Raw genomic sequence first — 27,906 nt, forward strand, 5'->3', positions numbered from 1 at the left:
AGGGCTGACATAAGAAATATCAAATGGTCTTGTGATATTTCAAAGTGCCTTTTAAGTACAATCATTCCATTTTCTCTGATGAATGCTTTTATGATTTAAAATCGATATTCCACATGCACTTTTCTCTTTTCTAACTCCAGTACATAGCATAGATTAAATAGCTCATGCTAAAAGGTACATTAAAAGGCAGTGGATTAAATTATTTTGTTTCCATGAAACAACTGCATATGAATCTCATCGACATTAATTTTATTAATGTATTTTAAATTATTTTACAACTTCTTGACATGCTTTGATCATTTTAAGCTACTTAAGGGAAGTTAGAGTAGTAAAAGCTGCCTATCTCAATCTGTAAAGCACAGCCCAAATTATTTTTCTTTTGTTTCACACCAACCAACATTTTTATTAGACCCAACTGCCCTGTATTAACTTAAACGTAATTGCATTGGTTTTGGTACAGTTATTAAAAAATGTTGTTAGCACAAATAAAGCCTCTGAATAGCACACAGAATTCAATTCTTTTTTTCTTAAAGTGGTAAAGGGCAAAACCAGAAGACCAAAGAACTGCGTTAGTATATTGTGCCAAGACAGACTAGGTGTTTACAAGTAGATTATTCCTCTGAAGCACAGAAAAGCTATCTCAACGTCCTGCAACTTTTTACATGGCAATAAATCTTGAGATTTTAATCCCGTCCAGGAGTAACTTTGCCTTGGAGTATGTAATTTCAAAGTAATGCTCAACATACTTCTCCAGTCTAAAGATTTTTGGGTGCTCACCAACAGCTTTTTCACATTGCCTTCCCGCCTCTAGATGACTGCTATGCAATTTCAAAAGCATTACTTTTAAGTCATAAACTCTATCACCCATAAAATATTTTCATTACATTGCAGAACAGCACCAACTGTACTGTTTCTGCTGAAGACAAAACGGAATTTCAGCTGCAAGAATCACTGAAATAAAGCTTAAACATCACAGAAGGATTAGCAGGTGTTCATCTATTCTGCAACCTTTAGGTTGAAGATTCATAGTATCTAAAATGAATGTATGAAAACCTAAATCAAGCAACAATGTCTAAAGCAGACTTATGTTCAATGGGGCACCTAGATGCGTGGGATCATGAACATTGCAAATGTACTAAATTTAAAATTCACAACAGTACTCAAAGCATGCACAGATGGTCAATGAGTATAACTAAGACATTATCATCTTTATTTAGTTTCAGCACCATGGAAGCAAAAATAAGCTGATCAAAGAATGAAGAGAAAATGTGATTTTAATTTTTTGGGAACTGACCTTGGATATTAAATCGCAAGCCTGCCAGCTATGTCCCAGGATAAGTCCTACCTGCAAAACCACAGTCCATAAATGTACAGCAGCAGCAGTTCTATTCACAGAGCCAACCCACAGGAATAGCTGCCTATGGAGAGACACATTCTTTCTCCATTCATCTACAAGATCAAGAGTTTATTGCAAAAGCTAAAGATGTAAAAGCAGAAAACTGCAGCAAATTTTCATCAATTAAAATAAAGTTCTGCTTTAGAGCACCTGACTGAGGGATACAAGCTCATGGAGAAAACAGCTCCTGCTGGGCTCGTGATGTCAAACATATCTAGACATAATAGGAAGAAAACATGGCAGACAGAATTCAACTGACTCACAATATATTTTCTTGAAACTACTTTTTAAAAATTCCTACTAATTTTTGCGTAGCTGGCTGCAACAGTAGAATCCACACGTTAATTTAGAAGTTCTCCTAAAAAACCAAGAAAAGCACAGGAGTTTAGCTCTTGTTGGGCATCGTCTAAAGTCTGCTGTGACTGCTCTACACTATGCATCCACACTATGCAGAACTGCTGAAGCAGCTCCAAAGTACTAATTGCTGACTTCTCAGCAGCAGAGCAACACAGTCCCACTAAATGGAGAAGCAAATTGCTCTCATAAAAACTTCATGGCCGATGCTTTAGAATATGCTTCTTCACTTTAATGGTTGTGTTAAGGCTTTAAGCTGCATTTTCTTCATGTCTTACTGCATCCCAGGTGGAAAGAATTAAAATAACTTCTCTGAAAACAATAAAGATCAGACTGTTGTAGCCAGATCACTGCTGATCCATAGTGGAGGATGGCAGTGCTGCTGGTCATCACCATCTGGATTAGCAACAGTTGTCCTATGACTCTAGACTGCAGTTTTCTTGAATACGCCTACAGCTCAGAACAAAGGGATAGCTTTGTATGTCCTTAAAATACTTTTCTTCACCTTAACCACCTCTTGATTCCTTTCTGGATACATCTTGGTCTAAATTAGAACAGGTGGCTCATAATTTCCCTAGTGTATGGCAATAACTGTAGACTACTGTGCTTGGGATGGACACAGAGGACACAGAACAGCGTGCTATTGACCTATGCTAACAACCTGACTGGTGCCATCTTACTTGCAGGGAATACCAAATGTGAGCAGCAACACCATCAACCTAAAAAGCCTCCTTCCCAGCATGTATGAATCAAGTACTCAAATTCTAAGGTTATAGCTCTTTTTTTTTTTTTTTTTTAACCTTTCAACACATGAGGTATATAGAAAAGTAAGGGCCACTGCCCTGGCAAATAGGAGTATGCCTCTTCTATTAATGCACATTTCCTGAAGGGTAGAAGTGCACGGTAGGGCTGCAGAAAAACAAAATACTATCTAAAAGCTCCTTCATGGCAACTGCTGACATCAATATGGTTACCCTGCAGTAAATGCAAAGTAATTCCAGACAGCTCACCTTTGAAAGACTCATTCAGTTTTAAGGAAGCCTGCTCATGGGACTAAGTGATGTCTATTAGACCTGCATTTCCCAGTAGACTCTTCTTGTAACTGTCATTTTCAACCTATAGTTTTTCCTCAGCAGGGCCATTACGAAGGATGTATCCTCTATATAGACACTTGTTTTACAGATATTGCAGGGAAAAGAATCATTCAAAACATTTATCTCCCAAATTGTCCAAATAAAACAAACACATTTAAAAGTCGGGGCAGGAGAAGGAGTATGAGGGTAACTGGCAAGGCAGACATAAAGTATAACATCATAGAATCATTTAGGTTGGAAAAGATCCCTAAGATCATAGAGTCCAACTGTTAACCTAACACCACCAAGTCCAAGTACTGTCCTAAACACTTCATCTTCCCAGAGAAATAATATTTGCCTCAGTGATTTTTTTCATAAACTAACCTCAAGAGCTTACAAAATCTTATCAAGGGACTCTAGTGGTGTGTCATAAAAGCAGGGTGCCTCCTCCTTGTCTGCACCCTATCCAGCATCTCCTGTACACAGCCTACCTTCCCAGCTGAAGGTTGAGACAACTGGCTGTCTCTCAGCCACCCCAGCCATCATGACACTAGGCAAAAGGCCAAGAGAAAACACAAAATATCTCTGCTCTCTCCTGGGCTAAACTTCCACTAAACTCTCATACAGGAATGATTTTACAGACACTTCCCTGCCTCTTTCCCCTTTCACAGATTGAAAATTCCAATCATTATACAGGAGGAAGACTCAGGGGGAAGACATAAACGTCTTTGCCAAAAAATACTGGCATGTCTTTATGTTAAACACCCAGATGCTATCAATAACACCACTCTCCTGATGTGCCTTTACATCTCTCCATGAAACTCTAAACTTTATTTAAAATTTATCAAAATGAGGTGTTATACTGGTGAAAATAAAACACACGTTGTCAAGTATCCTATCACAAATACAAGGGCCCTTTACTTCACAGAAAGATTTCCTGTGTACAAGCGCTATGCTCAATATCTGAGAATTATTTTGCACTATGTAAAATGTGAAAGGTTGATAAAGAGTCAACCAAAAAGTCCAAATCCATCATTCAAAACAGTGGCAAGGCAGATCAAATACAAAAATTAATCTTTTTAACTAGTTCAGTACAAAAGGTTCCAAAAATCTCACAAGCAGTATGCTTGGACCTGTTGAGGGTCAGATGCTTAAGAAAGAGAAGACCAATGCCATTTGAAATGGCATTTAATTCACTTCAGTTCACCCAACCAACTCTCAGTTGAGCAAATTATTCAAAGAGCAAATGCATAAAAAAAGCTCAAAGTTGGAGAGAGTAAAGATAACTTAGTTTTCAAAGAGAAGTAGAAATTCTCCTAATGAAAATAGGGGCAATGAAACAATTCCTTTCACCACCTTAGCAAGGAATTTTATTAGTATAACTATTTCAAAAGAAACTAGTACAGATTGTCCAAGATTAAAAATGACTATACATGCCATTCTTGACCTCCTATAATAATTATAACCATCACAAACACAAGGATAAGAATTATTTGAAGTTATTGCAGCTCCTAATTTCATCTGTGATTGACTTGTTTTCCAGTTTCATCTGTTTGAAGTCCTCCTTTGCTCACCAGGACATTACTGGAGTTGGTCCAAAAATATCTGGTTTGCTTGACCAAAACAGCTACGAGATGATTTCCAAATTCATACATCTGACTGAAGTATCTACAGATTAGCAGCAACTGGGTCATGTATGCTCAATTTCAATACCCATTACTGACAAAATCTCAAATCTCACAGATGCTGCTGAAAAAAACAAAAAAAAATCCCAAACCAGCAAAACAATTCAAGAGATGAAAGATAACTGGTTGGTGTTTAATCAGATTTAAAGATTATTTTACCAATTCTGCATCCATAAAAGTAGAATTTGTATCCACATTAAATCCTTTTACATTAAGCAAGGTGAATACAATGACATTCCAAGACAATGTTCCCATCATTTATTGAAATAAAACCTCATTATTATCTGGGGCATAAGAGAGATTACATATTCTTGTTGTATCTACACAGTGTAAAAATACATGCACATGCTTCTTGAAGATCAGCATCTGTAGCTTAATCGGTAACCCAAAACATCTGTGTCTGCAGCCTTTCATACAATATTCAGTGTCACTGCTTGTAAAAAAGGTAATACCAGCCCCAGCTACATTCAGGTTTGCATTTTTTCTTCAAGGTTTTCTGTGATGTGCAGTTCACTTACCTGCAGACTGCCCTTTTTGGATTGCCAGTCAATGTAAATTATTTCAGAGGAACCTCAATGAACAGCTTTTCAGACCTAGTTATCAGAAAGCCTTGATAAATGGGGACCTTTGCAAAGAAGAGGAAGTATACTTTCCTAGTTTCAAATAAGGTTTCCAACACTAACAACATAAAATTTACCCTTACTAGAGTAACTTATACCCTTTAGGCATTACAGCAAATATGCAGTGTTGCAAATTTTTGTTGTGTTATGTGGAAATTTAACGCTGAGGACAGAATACCCTGTACAACAGGATGTGGACATGTCTACAGAAGCAGTGAACTCAGTTTAATAAGATTACAACATCGTGTCCAACGCTCTAGTTGTGTCTGAATGATCTACAGAACAGAAATCACTTAGTAACTCTGAATTGCTGGCAGAGGAGCGCACTCTTACTGGTTTGGTAAAAAGAACCAAAGCTTAATCCAAAACAACAAACACTGAAAATTAAAATGGTAGAAATTTATCCAAAGGAAGGCTGAATGAAATAGTGAAGGTATTTATCAATGTATAACTCTCACAAAAGCAGAATGCCTAATTTCTTGAGAGAGAGAGACAAAAAATGTGTTTAAGTTTCTGGATACACAGATTGCTCAGATTTACAAAAGGAGTGAAAACATCTAAAGCAACTCTGGTGCTTTGAAAGTGTGGAACTTAAAACTTTCTACCAACCACACTGTGGCCTCTTGTAAAATATCTTCCCTAAAAATATTAGGTTCAATTTTTATAATTTAATTAAATGGTCTAATTTTACATTAGATTTTTCATTTTCAAGCCTGTGGAGACAGCTTCATTTCCTAATTACTGAAAGAAAACAAGAGGGAGTTGAACATAAAGTATCTCATGAATACATTCCACTTAATTCTCCTTCTAGAGCTTCCTAGGAGAAAGAAGTAGGGGACTGCTAAACTGGAGTCCCAACAGTGGCATACATGAGTAAAAATTACCTCTTCGAGAAAGAACAGAGATTTGGGTGCTGAAGAATGAGGCTAAGAAATCAGATTAATTGTAGAGGAGAATTAATCCTCCTGCTAGGGAATGAGGCATACCTTTTCCATCTTCTGCCTTTTCTCCAGTGTTGCAAGTAGTTTTCTTCTAACAATGTTAAAAGTTTTCCACTGTTGGCTCCTAGTATAGTGAAATGGCCTTAAAATTCAAGAGGTGCTGTCACTCTATTTTACTTTTTACATTAGTAGCTCATAGTAACTGTGGCTTTGCAGTAAAAGAATTCAGAGGGAAGATCCTTTATACTTTTCTCCTTTATTTCAACAAATTCTCTTTGTTTTTAAAGTGCCCTGAACTGTCTGAAGAGCAGCTGTGCTCTGCATGGCTAAACATAGAAGAGTTTTTGTCTTCAATAAAGGCTTAGATAAATAATCCCAAATCCCAGTGGGCCTTGCTAAAGCAATATCATAACTTCTTTACACTTCTTTGTGAGTTTGGGGAAAAAAATTGTCTACACATCAGTCTGAGCTTATACTGACAAATGTGGTTTTAGGGAAGAGACTGTTGAAATCTTTGCACCTAGCCATTAGAAATGGATTTATAAATATAATTATGATAAATCAACATAGGTTTATTAAGTAATGATTAATTTTTTAAAAAAATTAGTAGTTACAGGTGAAAACAGAAGATATTCAGAGCCAATGCTTAAATGCTGCAAAGCCGGTGTGATCTGCTGTTTCTGTGCACTGGGAGGTATTTGCATCACTCAGTTTTAGGTACTCAGTGACCTGATGGATGAGCAATGATGAGATAACTGATGAAGCTACTGGTCTCAGCTGTTAACCCTGCCTGGATATCTGAACTGCTCATCCCTCATTTCCTAAACTGTCATGGTTCATAGTGCAGTGTCTTTAAGCAGTCCAAAATTGGCAACAATTTACCTTCAACCATATGCTCTAAACTGCAGCAGTTGAGGACTTGACTGTCAAGTGGCTCACATGCCTGTGATGCAAAAGCAGGGCAGACAGTGCAGTAACCTCACCTAAGGCCATAATCGAAAAGCAGAGTTAGCTTCCATGAGATAATCTAAGTTTCTCATCTAGGCATTGCAGGGGGAGCAGCAGAGAGGTGGTAAGCAGCAAACCCAGTAAGCAATGTGGTATCCCCTTGCCTTGCTACTAGTGGTCACACCACAATCGTCAGTAAAGGCTCCAACCACAAACTAAGGGGATTAGGCCCTATGCAGAAAATATAGTCCATAATATGAGCCTACAGAGTTCATAGCCTAGCTACCACTTATTAGGACAGAGCTGTCTGCTGAAACTTGTAGGCAAATTATGTGAACTGTACTCATGTTAGATGCCAGTACCTTCCCACCAGGTCTCTCCAACCGCCCACCTCCCACTGCTCCTCACTACCACTGTCACACCAAACCAGCAGCCTCAACACCAGCACCTGGTACCAGAGGGGATGGTGTCTTTGCTACCTTGTCCTAACAGGGTCCCAACAGTATTGAAACAGGTGTGCCTTCAGAGCCATAGACTAGCAACAAACAATAACACTTATTTTGTCAGCATAATAAACCAGGCAAGTGGCAGAGAAAAATTATTTAAGAAAAAAAATCAAATGAAATCAAAGTTGAAAGAACCAATGGTCTGTATGATCAGTGATGGGACAGCACTGCTCTTACTCTGTACCTAGAGCCTCTGGTTTCCTAGTCACTTCCCTGGATGTTCTCATGGAGGTTATTCCTATCAGCTGTGCCACATGAAGATGCACATGCTCCATAAACTTTAATTTCCTTTTTAAGTCCTATTATACCAAGCAGGGGGCCATTTCTGAAGTTGAAATGGATATTCAGAACAATATAAAGATGAAAATGTTTTATGGCCTCTGATTTTTAAACCTTTGGGTAAAATTATATCTTTTCCACACTGCTGTTGATATTCCATATAGAAGTATTCACAAATATCAGGCACTCCAGAACATTATGTCCAAATACAAAGGGAGAAGTTATCCTGCTGTACAAAAAAATGCTGTAATCACTGTTAAAAAATCTCTCAGCTTGCTGCTTTAAGGTTTTTTTCCCTAATGTTCCAACTTCAGAAGAGAAGGAAATTCGGTATTTCAGGATGCAATTACCCACAGCAATGTAAGGAACACCACAAATCACAGAACTGGTTGATCCTGAATTCGCTGACAGCAAAATTTATTATTTCTACTCATTTAATCCAAACCTTTGCCAAACAAAATGACTAAAGTTAGAATTTCACGTCATATTTTCACTTTCACATTGAAACCACAATTTTAATGGAAGAGTTTATTTTTATCATCATTTTCCCTTTCTTTCATAAAAAATTGTACCTCTGGCAAAAATTGTACAGACGCTCACTCTATGCAGGTATTAACACAACATTGACATTAAAGTATCTGATGTGGCTATAAGTCAAATTTAACGAGCAATTAAATCCCAAATAAATGAAACCAGCAGCCAAGAACACAGCTTTCTCTCCTAAAAATAAAATTCAAATTAATTCAAAATCATAAACTGCTACAGAAACATTTTTTACAGACTTTACTACATCCCACAGCTCACTTTGGAAACTTACAGCAGACTGATTGTCAGTCTGGAATGATCAACTTTCCACTAGCCCCTTTTCCCTATCCCCTGCCACTGTGTCCTCACACGTCTGTCAGTTGTCCTCTGTGCAGGGAAATACCCTTCCATAAATAACCGCTCCACCCTTCACAAAACTGTCCCCAGTTTTAACACGTCCTCTCCTCAGAGCTAATTCCCAAGTTTCCCCTTTCAAAGCTATTCTGAAGCTTTCCCCTTCTGTTATGGCAGAGATTTAAGAGTGCCTGTATGATCCACACTGATGCTGATGAAGCCCTAGGCAGAACTTTAGCAGAGCTGTCCTGCTGTCCTACCACAGACATGAAGCAGAGCTGAGGAATTACACAGGCCACACGCCACCCTTCTGAGACAGCACTGTTGGGGCTGCACTGCACACACACACATACCTAGACAAAGGCCGATCAGTGAAAGCAGATTATTTTGGCTCTTTAATTTAATTTTATGAGCTTTCTTAAAATTTTATGGATCAAGAAAAAGGGAAAGCTAGTCTGAGCTTAGAAGTGTGAGAAACAGGAAAGGGAGACATACAACCTGGCAGTTGAGTTCTGGACACAAGCAAGAGCAGAAGAAAAAGGAAGAGAAAGGGGATTTAGAAGGAAGACTAAATCTAGATTTAAACCAAGTCAATGTTGATGCAGGAGTTGATGTTACAGACAGACTAAAACACAGCTTTGATGAAAAGAAGTAAAGTAGGAATGGAAAGACTGAGTCACAGACACCAGCTCAATGAGAAGAGAAGCCTTTGAGTAGATGACCTTATTCAAAGTGGAGATGCAACAGCTGAAATACTGACACCTGCAGATAAAGTACTATAAATCTTTTCCATATAAGTTAATTAGAATGGACTTCAGATGTAGGAGAACACACCATAGGTAAAGAAATAACACCACACTTGATAATTGATAAATTGTTGAATAACAGTCCAACCAAGACCGTGGTACCAGTGAGGCTTTATATGCAAAGATGTCAGTCCTAAGAGCTTCCAGAGAGCAAGAGAGATATGGTGAAGGTGAACTTTAAAGTCTTCTGGCAGGTCAGTGACAGAGTTGGAAAACAAAACTAGAAGGCATCTCCCAGCCAAAAGGTTCACCTCCTTGCAAGAACAGGCATTGTGCTGAAGCATTCCTTTTTCCCAGCTTTAGCGTGCTTCACCTTAAAAGCAATTCTGTTTCTTGACACCATTATTCCTACTAGAAGGCTCTGCAGGAATCTCACTGCTCTGATGTTAGGAAGTTTTGAAGGTCCAGTCTAAGCTTTTTCATGATAAACTTTTTCATGATCAACTATAGAGGTGTATGTTCTTTCAAATTTCTACTGAAAGCAATCAGTGAACATTACAGTTATCTAGTACACACTACTACACTACATTCTTGAAAAAATTTGCTGAGTTAGACTTGCATCACACATAGCTGGTGAAACAAGAAATTCACCTGTGTTAAATTAAATGGTCCCTTGTGTAAAGGAGAGATGCAGAGGTGCTATCTATAAGTGTCTGCAGAATTGCTATGTTGGAGGGCAAATAACAGCTTATCAGTTACTGATTTCTTGCAACACCCAGTGAGAGTTTCATCAGTTTCAGAAACCAAAATATAGTATTCAATAACATAACTCAACCTAGACAAGAGTTGATATGCTTAAAAATTAGAGGCCTTAATAACATTAATGACATGCAGCCATTTCTGCATCAGCTGAACAGTAGTTTGCAGCAGTAAAACTCATAAAGCTGAAAACAAGAAGCAGAGAATATTGACAAATTTTTTAGTAAGGCTCATATTTGGTAATGATATTAGATTCAAAATATGCTAAATCGTTAAATATCTGATGACTTCTCTTAGAGACCTTTTAATTGCCTTTTCTAGAAGATTAATTCTATTTGGCCAAAACTACGCTGGATTCTTTAAAAAATACCCACCAACTTCTGGAGGAAGTTTTGAACCTGGAAAAAAATTCAGTGTAAAAAGTACCTAAGAAATGCTTCATCAGTGTTCTCTGTGGGCCATACAATTGTTTCCATCCTAAGATATCAACTTTGGACAAAAATGAAGAAATAGGATATCTTGTTCAGCCATATTGCTTTGAGAGAGACACGGTTGGGAAGTCAGTCAACAAGGAAAAACAAGTTCATACAACAGTGCAACTACCTCAACAACACATCCATACTGAAATAAAATGGTTTTGGAGAGTTCAGAAAAGTCAGTGTCTACAGGGGAAAGAAAAATTGTGCTTAGCTTAAAACTCAACTTCTAACCAGTTCTGCTACTGATACTATGCAGCTGCACATTAGTACCAGCTGAAAAGCTGCACCTGCAGCTTTGGAGTCATGGACATCCAGTTGACATACATGCTTGCAGTCATTTGCCTGGAAAACCATCCTCAACAAGACCCTATGAAGGCTTAACAGGTATTACAGTAATGCACACACTCTGGGAAGAATGTAAATGAACTTTAATACTCGTAACCATACACAGAAGGAAAACAAGCATGGTCAATCCAACAGCTCACTTGTGAGTAGATCTAGTAGTCCTGCCTTTGGCAAGTACTTGAATGAGGTTCTAAAATTCTGCAGCAATTTTATCCCAGCAAGTTTGCTGATGACACAAAGCTGGGAAGAGTGGCTGATACACCAGAGTGCTGGGACCTCGACAGGTTGGAGAGATGGGCAGAGAAGAACCTTTTGAATTTCAACAGAGTCAAATGCAGGGTCCTGCACTTGGGGAGGAATAAACCCAGGTACCAGTACAGGGGGCTGCCCTGCTGGGAAGCAGCTGTGCAGAGAAGGACCTGGGGGTCCTGGTGGACAGCAAGCTGTCCATGAGCCAGCTCTGTGTCCTTGTGGCCAAGAAGGACAATGGAATCCTGGGTTGCATTAGGAAAAGCATTGTCAGTAGGTCAAGGGAGGTGATCCTGCCCCTCTACTCAGCCCTGGTGAGGCCACATCTTGAGTACTGTGTCCATCTCTGGACTCTTCAGTACAAGAGAGACAGGGAGCTCCTGGAGTGGGTCCAGCATGAAGATGATGAGGGGACTGAAGCATCTCTCTTATGAGGAAAGGCTGAGAGAGAGGGGCCTGTTCAGCCTCAAGAAGAGACGATTTACAGGGGACTTTATCAATGTCTCCAAGTATCTGAAGGGAGGATGCCAAGAGGATGGATCCAGGCTCTTCTCAGTAGTACAAGCAATAGGACAAGCGGCAGTGGGCAGAAACTGATGCACAGAAAGCTCCACCTGAACATGAGGAAAAACATCTTTACTGTGTGGGTGACAGCAGAGGCAATCTATGAGTGACAATCTGCACAGTGCAGAGGTTGTGGAGTCTCCCTCACTGGAGATATTCAAGAACCATCTAGACACAATTCTGTGCAATGTGCTCTATGATGACACCTCTTGAGCAGGGAGGTTGGACCACATGACTCCACCAGTGGTTCCTTCAACCTTATTCATTCTGCGATAGGTATCATTTATTATGCCTATTAGTTATACAAATTATTTACTCCATAGCTTAAAGTCAGTATTCAGAGCAGCCAACAGGAGAATTGCTTGTTCTGTTTTGATGCTACCAGACTCAAAATAAACAACCAACAGCAATATCCTGTTGTTGCCCTCCCCCCCCCACAAATGGAAATATCCTGACCAGCTTCACAAATTAGCCTTCCTTGATCTCAAATCATAAACTCCCAATTTGCTTTAGCCTTACTGATTTAAAAAACATTTCCAGTAAAATTGGCAGTAAAATTTTGTTAATCTAAGTACGTTAGTTTACACAGCCTGTCATGGAGAAATACAGTGGAAACAACAAATGCTAATTAATTTAAAACAGACCAAGATCCTCAAATTCAATAAATCAAGTTTTGAGATTTAAGTAGTTCTTGTCAGCAATCTGTCCAAAAGCCTTTTATAAGCTTTATTTCTTTCACTCTTGGCTCATTATTTGATTCGTGCCTGCTCAAATAAATCCCATAATTTAAAAAGCATTATAAGAGTTGAGTACTTACAGTTCATGAGTGAACCCAACAGTCTCTATAACTCTATGAGAAACAAACTGTAAGCTTCCAAGTGGAAATCTGCTATAGTTTGATGTACAATTATACAATTATCCTCAACAGATCATCACTATCACAGTTAGGCTATCTGGTTTTCAAAAAAGCAGTGCTACAAGGAAAGCAAAATGAATATAATAGATATATATATATATATATAGTAACACTTAGGAAGAATAGATGTGACATTCATTTCCTTCCAGCAAACTGGCCTGTAAATCTAAGTCCTAAAAGTAATCAGCAAGATCACTGCATGCTGTAGTTTAGGATCCCCATGTCCATTTTGCTGGTAAGAATGCAGAATTGCTGTTCACTAAATCCCCACTCCTAGATCTAAGAGGACATGAGTTCAGAAGAGGTTAAAAGAGTACTACACATCAATAGTGAACTTCTGGAACTTGCTGTTACAAGAGAGTGTGGAGGCAGACAGCAGTAGTAAGGTCAAAAAGTATTTATTCAAACAGATGGTCAAAAGATGAATGGATAGATTGCAAAGGAAATTGGCACAGCTGTACTCTCTAACATCCTTAAAACAACAACTGCAGAGCTGAGAGTACAAGGAAGCGCTGGGGCTCACACACCAATCTGAAGAACATCCCTGGATGTCAGAGGGGGGATACTGAGTTAGATGTTACACTGCTCTGACCTAGCGTGGCAATTCTTATAATTGCATAAGAGTGGAATAAACTATCTAAAAACGCAGTTGTTTCAGACTACACATTTTAAATTAGTTTCAGATAATCCGGCCGCTTTTAATCTACAATTTTTCCCACCCAAATTGACATTTCTCTTATTACCAATCCTAAGATTCCCAAAAGAGTTGAACTACAGCACTATGAACCAAAGAGACACGAGAACTACCAAAATTGTACTTACCTGAATTGCAGCGTTTGACAATAAATATGGACAATACGGAAAAAAAATATATAAGCCTGATTGTATTTTTTGTTCTACCATATTACAGAATCACAAATCCTAATTCAAAAGCATATGAAATGTGATAGATCTTTATAGCATATTTATCAATTTTTTATAAAAAAAAATTAGACTGTAAGAAGTAGCTAAGCTATACCACTTAGAGTAAATTTCTTATTTTTACATTGCCCATGTACATAGCATTTAACACTTCTAATGCAGAGTAAAACAGCAGTGCCCTGCAAGATGTGTAGTGACACATCAGCATCTTTCACGCTACACAAGAAGAAAGGCAGGCTATTGGTCCCATTCCTAACAAATGCTAAGCAATTTGGGATTACAAATCCCCTTTTTAAAAACCAGACAGAATCCTTTCTCCTCGGACTTCAACATTAAATTTCAAAAGATGAGCAAAAGATGGCAGCCTATGCAAAAATCTCAGCTGGAATGATAACATGAGCAAAATTTTTGAGCAAAAATATCGGAACTTATTTGGTAGACAAAGAGTTTATTCCAACATTTTCCTCTACTTCAGTTAGTACTTCTAACACTATTTATAATTGGAAAGATTAGATACAAAAAAAATTACAGTTTGGAAGAGCTGGAAAGATATATCAGACCTGTGTTTAGAAACAATAATTAAGTTCCTAAGTAACTACCATAAAAGGATGCTGCGCATGCAGGTCTAGTTTCAATAAACAGGAAAGTCAGGATATTTCTCCTGAATCTTACACTTAAAAGTTGCATACACCTTTTCCAAGAGGTGGGAGATGTTACCAGTACTGAAGAGCAGTTTGTTGCCCAAGCATTCAAAGTTTGTGAGGTTTATAGCTTCTACATCTCTATGAAACTCTGAAAAGTATTTTTTTCCTTCCCGTCCCAAAACCCTGATTGGCATCAGACTGCATCTTTTAAAAAAATTTTTGCCTGACTGCTCAGTCACATCTTTTAAGGCAAACTAGCCCCTCTGTGGTGTCAGTTCTCTTAACTTGACACCAGGAAATAATTCAAGAAGGGAACAGAAAAAAAAAATTATCTGAAACAAACCAGATCCTTCACCATCCTTTTACAATCACACCCAGTCATTAATCATTCTAGATATACAGAAATCAGCTTAAAGAGAGCACAAAACAGTGAAACATTGGTCACCCTTCAGTCAATTAACTCTTGATCTGTGTGCTCCCATAAGTTTTCTATAGGCAAGAGTCACTGAAACACTAGGGAAAGACATTTTATTTCAGACATACAAAAATCAGTGAAATCAGTGAAACAGTGACACAGTTTGATGTTTTTATGACAGGTGAATTACTCTAGAACTAATACATCTGTTCTAGAACAAGCAGCAGTTACAAGTATTGAGGCCATGTTGCTGAGAACACAGCTGCGTTGGGCAGGGCACGTCTCCAGGATGAAGGACCACCGCCTCCCTAAGATCTTGCTTTATGGTGAACTTGCCACCGGCTGCCACATGAGAGGAACCCCGAAGAGAACATACAAGGACTCCCTGAAACAACATCTCAGCCTTGGCCATATTGATCAACATAACTGGTCTACTCTGGCCTCCAGTCGGGAGGTTTGGAGACACACCATCTATAACGCTGCTGATGCCTTTGAGAACGCACGCAGGATCACCCTTGAGGAGAAAAGACAACGCAGAAAGAATTGTGTCTTGCAGAATATACCACCTGAGGAGTCTTTCTGCTGTGCCTTTTGCAATCGGACGTGCCTATCTCGTATTGGCCTTTTTAACCACCAGCGCGCTTGTAACGAACACGGGTAGAGCCCTTCCCAAATCTTCATTCGCGAAGCCCAGCCATGATGATAAATACAGAATGAGAGCCATTCTTGGGATAAATAAACAACATTCTGGAATACAGCAATAACAGCTTCATAAACAGCTCACTATATATGGACTGTATTAAGAGCACTGGGACTCAAAACCTCCAGGTTTTCAGCCACAAACTAGATTTTCAAGCTTATTCTTGTCCCTCTAAAACTAATAAAATGAGCAATTTCTAGAAGTCATTTTTCAACTCTCAAATTATAAGCAGAAAATTCTTACACAAAAGAAGGCTTCTGCAAAAGCTGTAAACCATTCACAGAGACTCTAGATGCATATGAGATATAAAAAGTTCTCAGTGACCTGACAAAGCTTTGTCTAGCACTCTACTATAAAGGGAAAAGTGCAATTTTCCTCTAACTGTACCTTCACATATATTTTCTGAGATCAAGTTATGGTTGAATTGTCATGTTATGGTATTTTCAATTTTCTTCATACATTTTTACAACACATTCACTTCAGCAGTATTTACCATTATCACTCCCACCAGCCAAGGCTGTCTGCATAAGGTGTTATTTGCCAAGAACCTGTTACTTGAAAGGAAGACCTCTTCTGTCTGCACAGCAGATTTGTAGGTGGAGAAAGGGAGCCTTGCAGAGAGAAAAGTGGGGGGAACGAACAGAATCACATACTCATGATCCACAAATACCTAAGTAAGGACAGAGCAGAAAATGCAACCAGGCATCCTTCTCTAATGGGACTCAACCACATTCATAAGACACTTCTTTCGTGTGTGATAAGAAGAAATTGACAGCATGCAATTTCAACTCATTTGTTGTGAAAGGATTGTCATAAAGCTCCCCCAAGGGCTGAAACCCTAACTGTAGATGGACCTATACAGAATTTGTGTTATCACACATAACACACACCTAAGTGCTTCTAGCCCTGCTTAACTGCTGAAGGAGTGATACAAATCACTACAACACTTAAAGGCTACCCCCAAGAAGATCAGAGGAAAACAGATCTGCAGGGAGAAATGCCAAGAACTACACTATAAATAGCATGTCTGGATATTCCTAGCCATATTTTAACTTCACAACGCCTTTTAAGCTTCTGAATGTTCTTAAGCAACACAGTTTAACATACAAAGAATATAGAGAGCACAACTGTTAACAATTCATTGCCAAAAAAAGGTATATGGACAGAGACTCCACATGACGTTCTTAGTTTGTTCCTATCCCATATCTCAGTCGCCCTCCCAGAGACTTGAACAAGACAGATGCTTCTCCTTCCACAGACAACATGGAGCTGGGAAGAGCCATCACTGGCCACATGTTGGAAACAAAAATGGCCATGGCCAAAAGAGAAAAAGGTTCTGGACCAAATTAGGATATAATTTGGCAAAGGACATGTGTGCAAACACGATGAGGAAGGCTGTTTATTAGACTGCAATCCACCAGAAAGGATCTGATGGTCAACACAGATCAACAAATTGAACATGAAATCAGCATGTTGTTGATGTCACACAAGGGGCTACCTTTGTAGCAATACTTAGTCTAACTCTGACCACAGTTTTCCTACAGCAGGCTTCAGGATAGCTAACCCTAAACAGCTATCACTTCAAATGGGCAATTACCACTCAGTAGCCAGTAATGAACCATGGACATTTATCCTACTCAAATGTTTGTTTCCTTTACATTGTTAAGATTTAGAGTAATACTGAACGTAAGGTACAGCGACAGATTTATGTCAGTGATTTACTGGAGGAAAGAGAGTTTTGTTGCTCACTGAAGCAGTGCTCTTCACAGGACATAATTTCTAGTTTAACGGGAAAAAAGCACTTCTATATCTGAGGAAGAGAAATAAGCATTAAGTTAATTACGAAGAATTCCAAAACTGTGCTCTGAATAAAGAAGGAATAAAATGAGTTTTGGAGTGAGACAATAAATTTCTGACATCTCAAAAGTCTTGAAAAGAAAGATCACACATAAAAGCTACTACGCTCCCAATAAGAAACATATTCAAGTGAATCCCCAGGAATCTGAACCTAAGGCTTACTTCAAAAAAAGGTGCCTGAATGTGAATTATTAAGCAATCCCAGTCCGACTCTCTCTAGCAGCAGCAGTTTGCCTAGGGAGACTTTCACAAATCCTGAGACCTCAACTGCTACCATGGAACCATGTATTTCTCTCAGAGTAAGTAGATTTATGCTTGTGTAAGTAGACTAAGTACAGATTTTGTTTCATTTTGTCACCTGTGTTTTACAAATATGTGATTATGTTATTATATTTAGATATTACAAACAATGCTTTTACTTCTAGTTTACCTATGGCCCAGCTAACCAGCACAGACTCTGCAGTGTCCACACGTAAGGAAGGTGTTTTCTTTCCCTCTCATTACACAGTTCAGATTCTGGCCTTGCAGGAATTGGACAGGACCCGAGTGTACCCAGGGACTCACAGCAACTGAAGAGGCTCTCTGATGTGCAATAGGTTACCAGAGTGCATGCTTATGCCTTGTAGCTATTGGTGTCTGCTGGTGTCTAGGTCACAAGCAGACTTGCTGCTGACTGCTTCCTACACAGAAGGTGTCCTTGCTTACTCCCCACTCATGGGGAGCAGGCCATGGGCTCTGAAACCTTTGCATTATTTCAAAGGCAGGTGTACATAGAAGCAAGCAGGGTAATATAATTATTATTGAAATGTGGGCATCTAAAATATTTGGAACTTGCATGCTTGGTTCAGAATTCTTGAAATAATATTTGAGATCTAAATGCAAACACATTGCATTAAATATGTTGTACTGGTCTTGGTATTTTTCCTTCCACTGTGTTTACATTCATGTTCAATACAGAAAGACTTCAGTCTTATTTCACAGATCCAAGTAGTAATTCCAGCCAACTGACATGAGTTAGTGGAAACAAACTGAAGTGCTAATGTCCTTTTTACTGTACTTTATTAAGAAATATAAAAATGGGAAAACAATACCAAACTAACAGTTCCTTTAGTTTCTGAACCTTAAAAAGAATCCTCTGTTCTTTCTCTTATATTGTTGCATTTGTCTAGGGACTGGACAGGGAAAAATGTCAATTACTGTCAGATAAGAATTAAAACCTTAGTTGTGCTTTATGCTCAGTGCAAAATCCCAAAGATAAATACAAAATAATCTTCAGAAAAAAGTGATTTGTAACAAGTCTGTCTGGGGAAAGAACTGAATATAATTTCACAGTAAAATTCTGCTGCTGAGAACTCCATTCAAGAAAAGGAATTGTGAATGCTAGGTAAATGACTAAGTAGATACGACTTTTATCTCAATAACATGTCAGAGTAATTGATCGTGTGTTAAGGTAATTCAATCTTCTCAGTGATATAGAACTGAAACTTGAAAAGCAAAACTGTAAGTTACACTTCTGTAAGACTTAAGAGTGGTATGTGAAATATCTTTCATCTTATAGCAGGTTGCAATATCTCCCATTCTCAGAAGGAGCACTTTAAGTGATAATGCTTTACAATGTATTTTGGATCATTAAATAACATTAGGATCACAGAGGTTTTCCAATGCCAGCTTCTGAGGCTATTACATTAATAAAGCTATTTTCTCTTACATGAATAGCATTAACAATGTAGAGTGACCTTTTTGCTAAACATTAGAATTTTGTATTCTTTCCCTATGTCAGTTTATTTCAGCTATTTAGCATTGGATCTGTTTGAAAAACAAAAAGGATACACTTAGCAACACCCAGGATAAACACATTACGATGAATCATACATGCTTGCAAGGTGTATGTTTCTCCTACAAAAATATTAAAATCATACACAGCTTTGCTAGTTTGTGTGAGACAACATTTTCGCTGTACTTCTGTGAGGTCTGGGGCTATAAATTAGCTGTGTCTTGACTGAGTCTGGAGGGACTGTCTTCTAAATTCAAATACACTCATACCTATTTAAATTTTTCATCTAGTTTCCAAAAGGTTAAAGAAATAACAATACCAAACCACTATTTAAGTGGGACTTATACAAAATCAATACTTTTTTCTCTATCACTGCAAAAACAAATGCAGAAAACTATGCTAAAATCACACTCCATCACCTGCAAACATTGGAGCCGCTGCTTAATCAATATTCTCTTATCTTTGCTTTCCAACAGATAAAGGCTTTAACATGTTAGGCAGTGTATGTTTTTCATAATGCTGAATTCAAAGCTTGCTGAAATCCAATGTTTCCTTTATGAGGGCTCTGGTAGACTTGAATACATCCAAGTAAAACATTTATATGACATTGTACTCAACTAGCTCCCTCACCTCTTCTCTTTCCCCTTCTCTTAGGGCCCTGCTTCTTTTTGAAATAATGTCATCACTAGGCTGAAAGCAAATTAAATTTTAACACTAATATCTAAGTTATCTACAAGTGTCCCTAGAAAAATCATAACTCTTTGGTCTATATTTTAATATCAGAGTGGAAAAATTTAACAACCAGATTCTCTCTGGCCCTAACAGAAACAAAATACTACTTCTCTGGCATTTTGCTTAAAAGAATATTTAAAAAAATGAACATCAAAAAAATACTAATGCAAAGCAAATCAAATATCAGAACCTGACTTCAGAAAAGGCTGTACTTACTCCTTATTTCTGCATTTAATGCATGGCTGGTAAAGGACTTTGACAGCATTCCAGGTCCCCACTGGTCCAGAGCTAGGCATGAAAATATCTCCAAACAGTGTAAGAACACTGAGAGAGGAGGAACTTCCTAAAGACTCCACCAGCAATGTGTCAGAATTTAAAAGCCATATCTATAAATGAAGAAATAATTTATTTTACTGTAGATTATATCAATTTCAACTTGTTACTTTACTCTGACTCTAAATCAACTGATACTAAAGCTACATTCTTACAAAGTTTTCAACAATGTTTTAACAGACATAAATTGACATTTTATTATTCAGCACAGTCTGCACAGCGTCTAGTGGAGAAAAAAGGATTAATACAATGAACTGATGCCTGATTTATCACAGTCACTCTTAAGATCATTTCTGTGAAGCTGTCTCTTTTATTGAGTGTAGCACACTTCCTTTGATAGTAACAAAACAGTCCCAAGTCATCTCCTTCAGTAGCAGATGGATTTTTTCTCCAATTTCTTTTGGGGTTTTTTGGAGGTAGTCAAGTATATGGTGTTGAGCAACTGAGGGCTAAAGACAGGGAACTGAAAGACTGCTCACCGAAAGTGCCAAAAATTGAGGATTTTTATAAGTGGTAGTCATGACTAGATGGAGCTAAGACATGCAAGGAAGAAGACACCAATTAACATGGTCTAAAAGGAACACTGAGATTTACAAACAGCTGTAACAAACTCTTACTTGGAAAATAAATCTTTATCAAATTTCATAATGGGACTGGCATTCTTCAGCACTATTTGCTCCCAGCAATTCAGGGGATATTTACTGGAGCGAGTTTTGAGAAATCTGAACTTTTTGCATCACATTAAGGATCTTATTTAATCTTCGTGTGATTGGGCATCAGTGTCCCAACTTGGAACCAGGGCTTTCATACTAAAAACACTGTACAAAAACTCAGGCTTTTCCTTTATTCACAGCCTGCAGCAGTGAAGTGATACGAGTTAACAATGGAAATCAATTTTTGCAAGTGCAGAGCCTGTATGAAATGTTTATATATGAAATATTTATCATAGAAAACAGGATTTATGCAGTGTTGCTCACCAGAGAGCAATCTTCTGCTTCTCATGATCTAATCAGCTTCAAGTAAAACAAGTTACATGATGTTAGGTAGCAGACACATGATATCCCCTGGTGGAGGGAAAAAGCCACCATTAACAGGACACATAGTATATGTTGTAATTGAATGTGACAGTCACAATTTATCAGAGCCCAAGGCTCAGAACATTACAGTGGAAGCTTCATAAAAAAGGAATGAGATATATTGATAAAGATAGCTTGGGAGGGATGGGAGGAGGAGAATCACTTTAGCATATGCACATAAATGATGACAAGCAACTGCACTTGGCTTAGCAAGTGGTTGTTCATCAGTTTTGCTCTGGTAACTCAATCTACACATTTATAGCCTAAAGTGCAAAATACACCTCATTAGCTGGGACCATTACACAAGGTGCTTTAAGCCAAGTGCTGAGGAGGTGTTGGAGACAATGGTGAAAAAAGAGAAGTGCCCTTTACACACAGGCCACTCTGAACAATTTTAGTTTTAACGAAACAGAATTTCTTCCTTTTGAAATTACTACCAATTCCCTGTGAAGGAGATTCCTGGGATGCTTTTCAGAAGGGGAATATGCTTCAAACTAGTCTAGGGAACAATGCAGCCAATACATGTCTACTCCTTTCAGAATCCTTCTGCAATTTGCCTTACAGAAAGCAACTAAAGCATTTCATTTGCAACATGGTTCCATCTGACAAGCATTTCTTTCCACCACAAGTGTTGATATATGGCATCTGACAATTACGTTTTACCACTTGTTCAGAATATGTCTTTGTCTCAACAGCAATGTAACAGGTTTGTATTAATAATTTAGCACACAGTACAGAGAAAGAAAATGGGGGCGGAAGGACTCCTGGCCCTGAGAAAATCAACTTCTGAACTACATTTACTTCTTTCAGCAGTATTTTCATTCTTTTCCTCATGCATGAATTAATTTCGATCTTGCTTTCGGTCTGAACAACCAACCACTCACTCAGACTCAGTGTGTTGACTCAAAGCAGTTTATGTTATTTCTGGCTAAGACAGTTTCATATTTTGATCTGTTTTCATTCTTTTCCTCATGTATGAATTAATTTCGATCTTGCTTTCCCTCTGAACGACCAACCACTCGCTCAGACTCAGTGTGTTGACTCAAAGCAGTTTATGTTATTTCTGGCTAAGACAGTTTCATATTTTGATCTGTGCTTTCAACTACGTTACCCACAACGTGCTATCTTTCCTTCCTTTCTACCACTTTGTACAGCAGAGCTTGCACAACCAACTTCCCTTCATATTAACTCCAGTAAGTAAAGAACCTTCACAGAAAGATAAATATATAAAGTTTAGAATTCATTAATAGTGCGATTGATGACTTTTTCTGAAATGACAGCATAAGAAGAAAGTCTCTGGGTTTTTGTTGGTCTTTTTTCATTGTTTTCCTTCACTTTTAAATCACTTTGTCAATAGACCTCAAAGATGTTCTTAGGAGAAAAGCTACAACAAATCTATCTCAGTTATACTTCACAAGACTCAATCCAGGTAGTGAAATACTACAATCTTGTGAACAATTAGGCATCAATTCAAACTTAATATGGGTTAAAAAAAAGCTTTTATTTTTCCTTACTAGTTCTTTCTTAGTTATTGCAGGCATTACTATTACTTTTATCATCACACAGGTCACTAATGCAAACATCTTTCATTACAGCTACTTTGTCCTCACATTCAGACTGTGCAGGTAAAGATGTGGTTTGCACATATTTCACAAAGAATAAAGGTCGCTAAGAGAACTGGGTAGCTAAGTCTCAACAAGGTTCTCATTAACGCACTTCTTGATCACTGCAACCTCCACCCCTTCTCCAATCTTAACCAATGCAAACTTGTTTTGCACATGCTCTTCAAGACATGGCCCAACAATCAGGTCTCTCCCATTTTGTTACACATTAAATTTCTTGGGATATTTTGACCCTCCCTCTCCAGTCACTCCTGAAATACAAGCTGCCTTACTTTCAAGGCACTTTACACTCCAAAAAAGGTCTTTCATTCAGTACTGAAAGACTGGAGTTAGTATTTAAACTCTACCACACACTTCTTGATTTTCATAGATGTATCTTTTTGGGTTTTATCAGGTTGATCCCATCCATTATATGAATTCTCTGTATCTATCCAGAAAACTACTTATTTACCTCTTTCAAAGCTGTACTTTTTAATAGTACAGAAAAAACAGACATCTATTAAGATGCTGCTATGCTGATCAACAATGTACCATTTTGCTCATGTTCTCCTATCTCACTGCCCATTTGCTGTCCTCCTCTTATTCTTAGCTTGTAAGTCATGCAAGGTAGGGAACACTTCAACAGTTTAGCAAAGAGAGGAGGGAAGTGATTCACCTTTTACAGAAGGTAGAGAGGGCAGACATATAGTTAGGATAAATAAGGAAATCTGTATGCACCACTTTTTTTTTTTCCTGAGACAAAGAGACTTTTATTTATTGACATCCTTTAAAAATACCCCCAACATAAGTAGTATATACCTTGAACAACAGAATAAGCATAACTTAAACAACAGAAACTCATATTATGATATCTGCAAATAGCATAACTGGTAACGTTAAGTGATACATACAGAGGAAACATGGAAAACAAGTGTATATAATATCTGTGGTTTAAAAAAAACTTAAACATACTCGTGAGAAACCTTAACCCTAATTATCACATACACACCCTAAGCTGTGGGCATTCATGTATGTAAGCACAAACACTGCCAACTACAATCTTTGGCTCATTATCAAAACAAACAGGTGGGACAGCTGGTTCACGATGCATCAGTGATGAGACTCCTTGTGTAACTTGGCTGTATACTCACAGCCTCAAGCACCTACATTTTTTACTGTTTAGCTGTTGACAATCATTAATATAAACAGTGTTTAAATTATACTTGTGTCCACAAGGCCTCTGAGCCCTAAGACTTAACCCACAACTCCAGAATACCTGTTGATGTGTATACAGTTGCCAGAACCTAAGTCCAGACACGAGTAAGGGCTTTCTGATGTTAAACACAAAGAACACCCCCAAAAAACTAGTAACTAACTAATAAAAAGGAAGAGATGCCAATCAGAAGCCAGCCCTATCTCATTCAGCCTGCTCCTCTAATCAATACATCAGCAAAAATGCAACTCAGAGCTGAGTAATGGCAATCTACTAAACAAAGTGATTTTTCTGTTAGCAAATAACCAGTTTGTTCTATGTAAGCTACTAGACTTAAGCAGCAGAATTTTAGGTAACTTGGAAACACGTAAGCTACAAAGGAAAAATCACAACAACTTTTAATGACTCCTCAATTAGATAACACATAGTGACAGTTACAGGTCCACTCATGAAACCTTAATTTTGCCATCACAAAACAGGTATTTCTCAGTGGTTGTACAAATGTTATCTTGGCACTAAAATTTACTTAAAAGCAAGAGATATACACTTTCTTCAGCACCTGGGTGTTCAGAAATAACAGAACTTGGACAATGCATATATAAAACAATTTATGTAATTAGATTGTCTACCTCAAGAAAGTGCATCTATAAGTTTATCCAGGGCAGGAATCTATAATCATGTATTTCTTTATCTTTGCGTCCATGAATTTTTTGTATAAACTGCAAAAATACAAACGCTATACCTATATTTAGTTCAGGAATAAAAGAAAACATCCTTAGTTACAACAAGTGTATAGTATTAAAATAATTCCTATCCATCTTAAAAGTTTGAGGAATCTAGTTGTCACTACTTAAATATCAAGCTTAACCAAGTTTAGCAGCATTGGAACATTAAGTATAACAGGCAATTTTAGTTTTGTTTGCACTTCACTTTGCAATGCAATGTACTGACTACATTAGTAGTCTCTGCTGACTTAAGACAATACATGGGAAAGATGCTATGCAACTTGATTCACTTCTTGTAATTAAAGATAAGAAGCACTGGAGCAAGAAGATGAGATATATATTAAAAAGTTAAAACTTAAACTTTCCATGTTTTCAGAATACAAACCAGTGCTACTTCTGGTGTGTCTGTAGTACTTTCATCAATGTAACAACAAGAGAAAATTTCTACACGTACATCTACTTACACTGAAGAACTTGGAGATTTCTTACTTGAACAGAACTCTTCAGAACTACTTCAAGAATTTGAATTTGTTAATTTTCTTTAAAGATACAATAACTAACAGCATAAATAATAAATTTTAGGAGCTGGGATACATAGATTAAACTTTTTCAGTAAGATGAAGATTTAAAAACTTACCAGAATATAGGTTTTTCCATTATCCCCTTTTACAGTGAATCTAAATGTGCTTTTAGCAGAGGATAATTCCAAAAGACACTGAGCAACCATGCTCTGCACAAATTGAGACCTGTTTAAGAATGAACCACATATTATATGTTTTCATAACAGTTAAATGGGCAAAGTCATTCATATCAATGCACTACAGATACATTAGTATCTCCATACTGGCAATTTCACTAGATCCTACAATTTTCTATTTCCTGCAACAGGAATTTTTTAACAGACCAGCATTCTAAATTGCTCCACATCCCTTATTTGGGCTGATACCAAATGTCAAATGCTGAATAAAAGCTTTCCCTTTACACATATGATCTTTACACAAAGTTCAGAACGATGCACGTATTTCAAACACAATTTACAAAAAGAGAGAACTGTGACTAATGGTAGTACATGATACAAGATAGATAGATCAGATTCTGTTTCATCTTTGTCTTAATTTCAAACTGAATTGCTTGAAATTTCAAAAATCTCAGTTCCAATTAAATATTTCAAGCTTTACTTAATTTAACTTTACATGATGTAACCTTCTATTTCCATAATTAGTCATCAGACGTCATGTAAGCTTAAATAGTTCAAAAAATAAGTATTTCATTTTGGTTTATCATCTGAATAGTGAGAGACTGTGACAAATTATACACAATCTCTCTCCCGTGTCACACACAAAGACGAGCAAACAGAACTGTATACAGATGAATTCAAACTACATTACCTTTACAATGCTTAACTCTGGGATGATTACGTAAAACTGCACTGTTAATTATATGTAATTATTCAAGAAACTACAACATTAGAGCATTTCTAGCATCCTTTCTAAAACATACACATGAGCAAATTACCTGATTTTTTTTTGTTACCTTGGTATTGGGCTGAAACTTCCCTCAGATGGTTGAATAATCACCTCGGTGACATAATATTTAATGGTATCTAAAATGACAAAAACATTTTCGAAGTATAATAGAATAACCAACTTGTTAAGATTAGACTATAAGACAGCCTATCGCTAAACTAATCAAACATTTGTTCAGTACTCCATTAAGAAGTGCAGCAGATGGTCAAATTCTGCTTTGGTTTGTAGGAGGTGAAGCAACCATAACAAAAAACCTACATTGCCTGAAGAAAACTGTTCTGAGCTAATTACATGATCAGCAATTTATCATTCATATTGATCTTTGTTAACACTGGGAACAATCACCTTGAAACAAAGCAAGAGCTCAAGCCAAACCTGAAAGATGAATTGAAAGGACTTCCCTAAAGCACTGAGATCAGCATGGCTTACATAAGTATTTTAGTACCCTCTGCTGCTCAGTAATGCTGCAGTGAATCACAAGAGACAGTTTTAATAACAGCACACACAGGGGAATAATTTTCTTCTTTGCTTAAAGAACAGAATGGAACTTCTTTCCAAAAATCACACTTACTCAACACTAGCACTGCATACATTCTGAGTTTCAGTGTTCACCAAAAGCTTCACTAAGACAGCCTTTAACACTAAATGTAAGCGTTTGAGGACATAATTTAATCCCCATCAATAAAGTCAGGTCAAAGACGATCATATTGAAGATCTGGGTCTACGCTGCAAACATAGCCTATGAGAGGGCCAGCAAAACAGGTTAAATATAGAGAGTAATAAAAACATTCTACTAAGCCTTAGCATGTGAACAGCTGGAAGATTCATCGGTTCCATAAATTTTAAGGGTGAAAAGGATCATCTCATCTGATCTCTGTCCACACATACCATTAAAACTAGATGAAAGTGAGCATTTCAGGAAAACACTTAATGTGTTTTAAAGACTCCAAAGCCTTGGTAATCCAATCCCTTCTCTAGATAAGTACTAGATAACTTTTTCAATTATCTTCACTGTTAGGAAATTATATTTTACCTCTAAGTTTAACTTAGTCTTCTCCACGCTGTACTAGTCCGAGGAGACAGGAGGAAAATAAAGTTCAGTCCCTTTAGTTCCTCACCCATTACCCTGACTAAGGAATTAGTGCTACTGCTACAAAGGTATTGAGAATTCAGGAGATGTTTGCTAGCAGAGAGATAAAAGGTGTGATTTCCCAAGAAAAAAAATCATACAAGTGTCTGTGGGTAGAGCTGGGGAGAAATTCAAATCCAAATGTGGCCTCCACAGCCACACCACTCTAATCCTGCTTTATTGTCAAGGCACCGATATCTGCTCAGGAGGAAGTACCAAACCATGACAGTCAAGTTTGCTCTCTAGTCCCTTTTCACAGAGACGGTTCTGCCTAGACTTATACCATATATTGTTGGTTAGTTTGTCTGTTCTTTGAACTCTACCTAAATTTCCTACAGTACTGAAGAAGCGTGGTCAAAACAATGGATATGCTATCTAACTTCAGCTGTGTGCAGAGTCCACACCAAATCCATGCACAGTGTTTGCCTTTACCTATTCCCACCAATTATATCAATCATATCAATTACTGGGTGCTACAACCATCTGAAGGCTTAGATTAAGGCATCTATTACTCATGACCC

General features: G+C 37.6%; 1 protein-coding gene across 4 annotated transcripts in view; it reads right to left on the reverse strand.

The window, feature by feature from the left end:
- Nucleotides 1–27,906, reverse strand: part of UBE3D (ubiquitin protein ligase E3D) — an 81,989-nt gene that overhangs the window by 42,006 nt on the left and 12,077 nt on the right. For all 4 annotated transcript variants that reach the window (XM_027743210.2, XM_039385324.1, XM_039385323.1 and 1 more), the window contains exons 6-8: nt 26,264–26,333; nt 25,368–25,476; nt 19,999–20,168 (exon numbers count right to left, since the gene is read on the reverse strand). In XM_027743210.2, coding sequence (XP_027599011.1) covers nt 19,999–20,168; nt 25,368–25,476; nt 26,264–26,333 — 349 coding nt within the window. The remainder of the gene's footprint in view (nt 1–19,998; nt 20,169–25,367; nt 25,477–26,263; nt 26,334–27,906) is intronic.

This window comes from Pipra filicauda, unplaced genomic scaffold, assembly GCF_003945595.2.
Source record: "Pipra filicauda isolate LSUMZ 115617 unplaced genomic scaffold, ASM394559v2 scaffold403_size635245_pilon, whole genome shotgun sequence".
Classification (NCBI taxonomy): Eukaryota; Metazoa; Chordata; class Aves; order Passeriformes; family Pipridae; genus Pipra; species Pipra filicauda.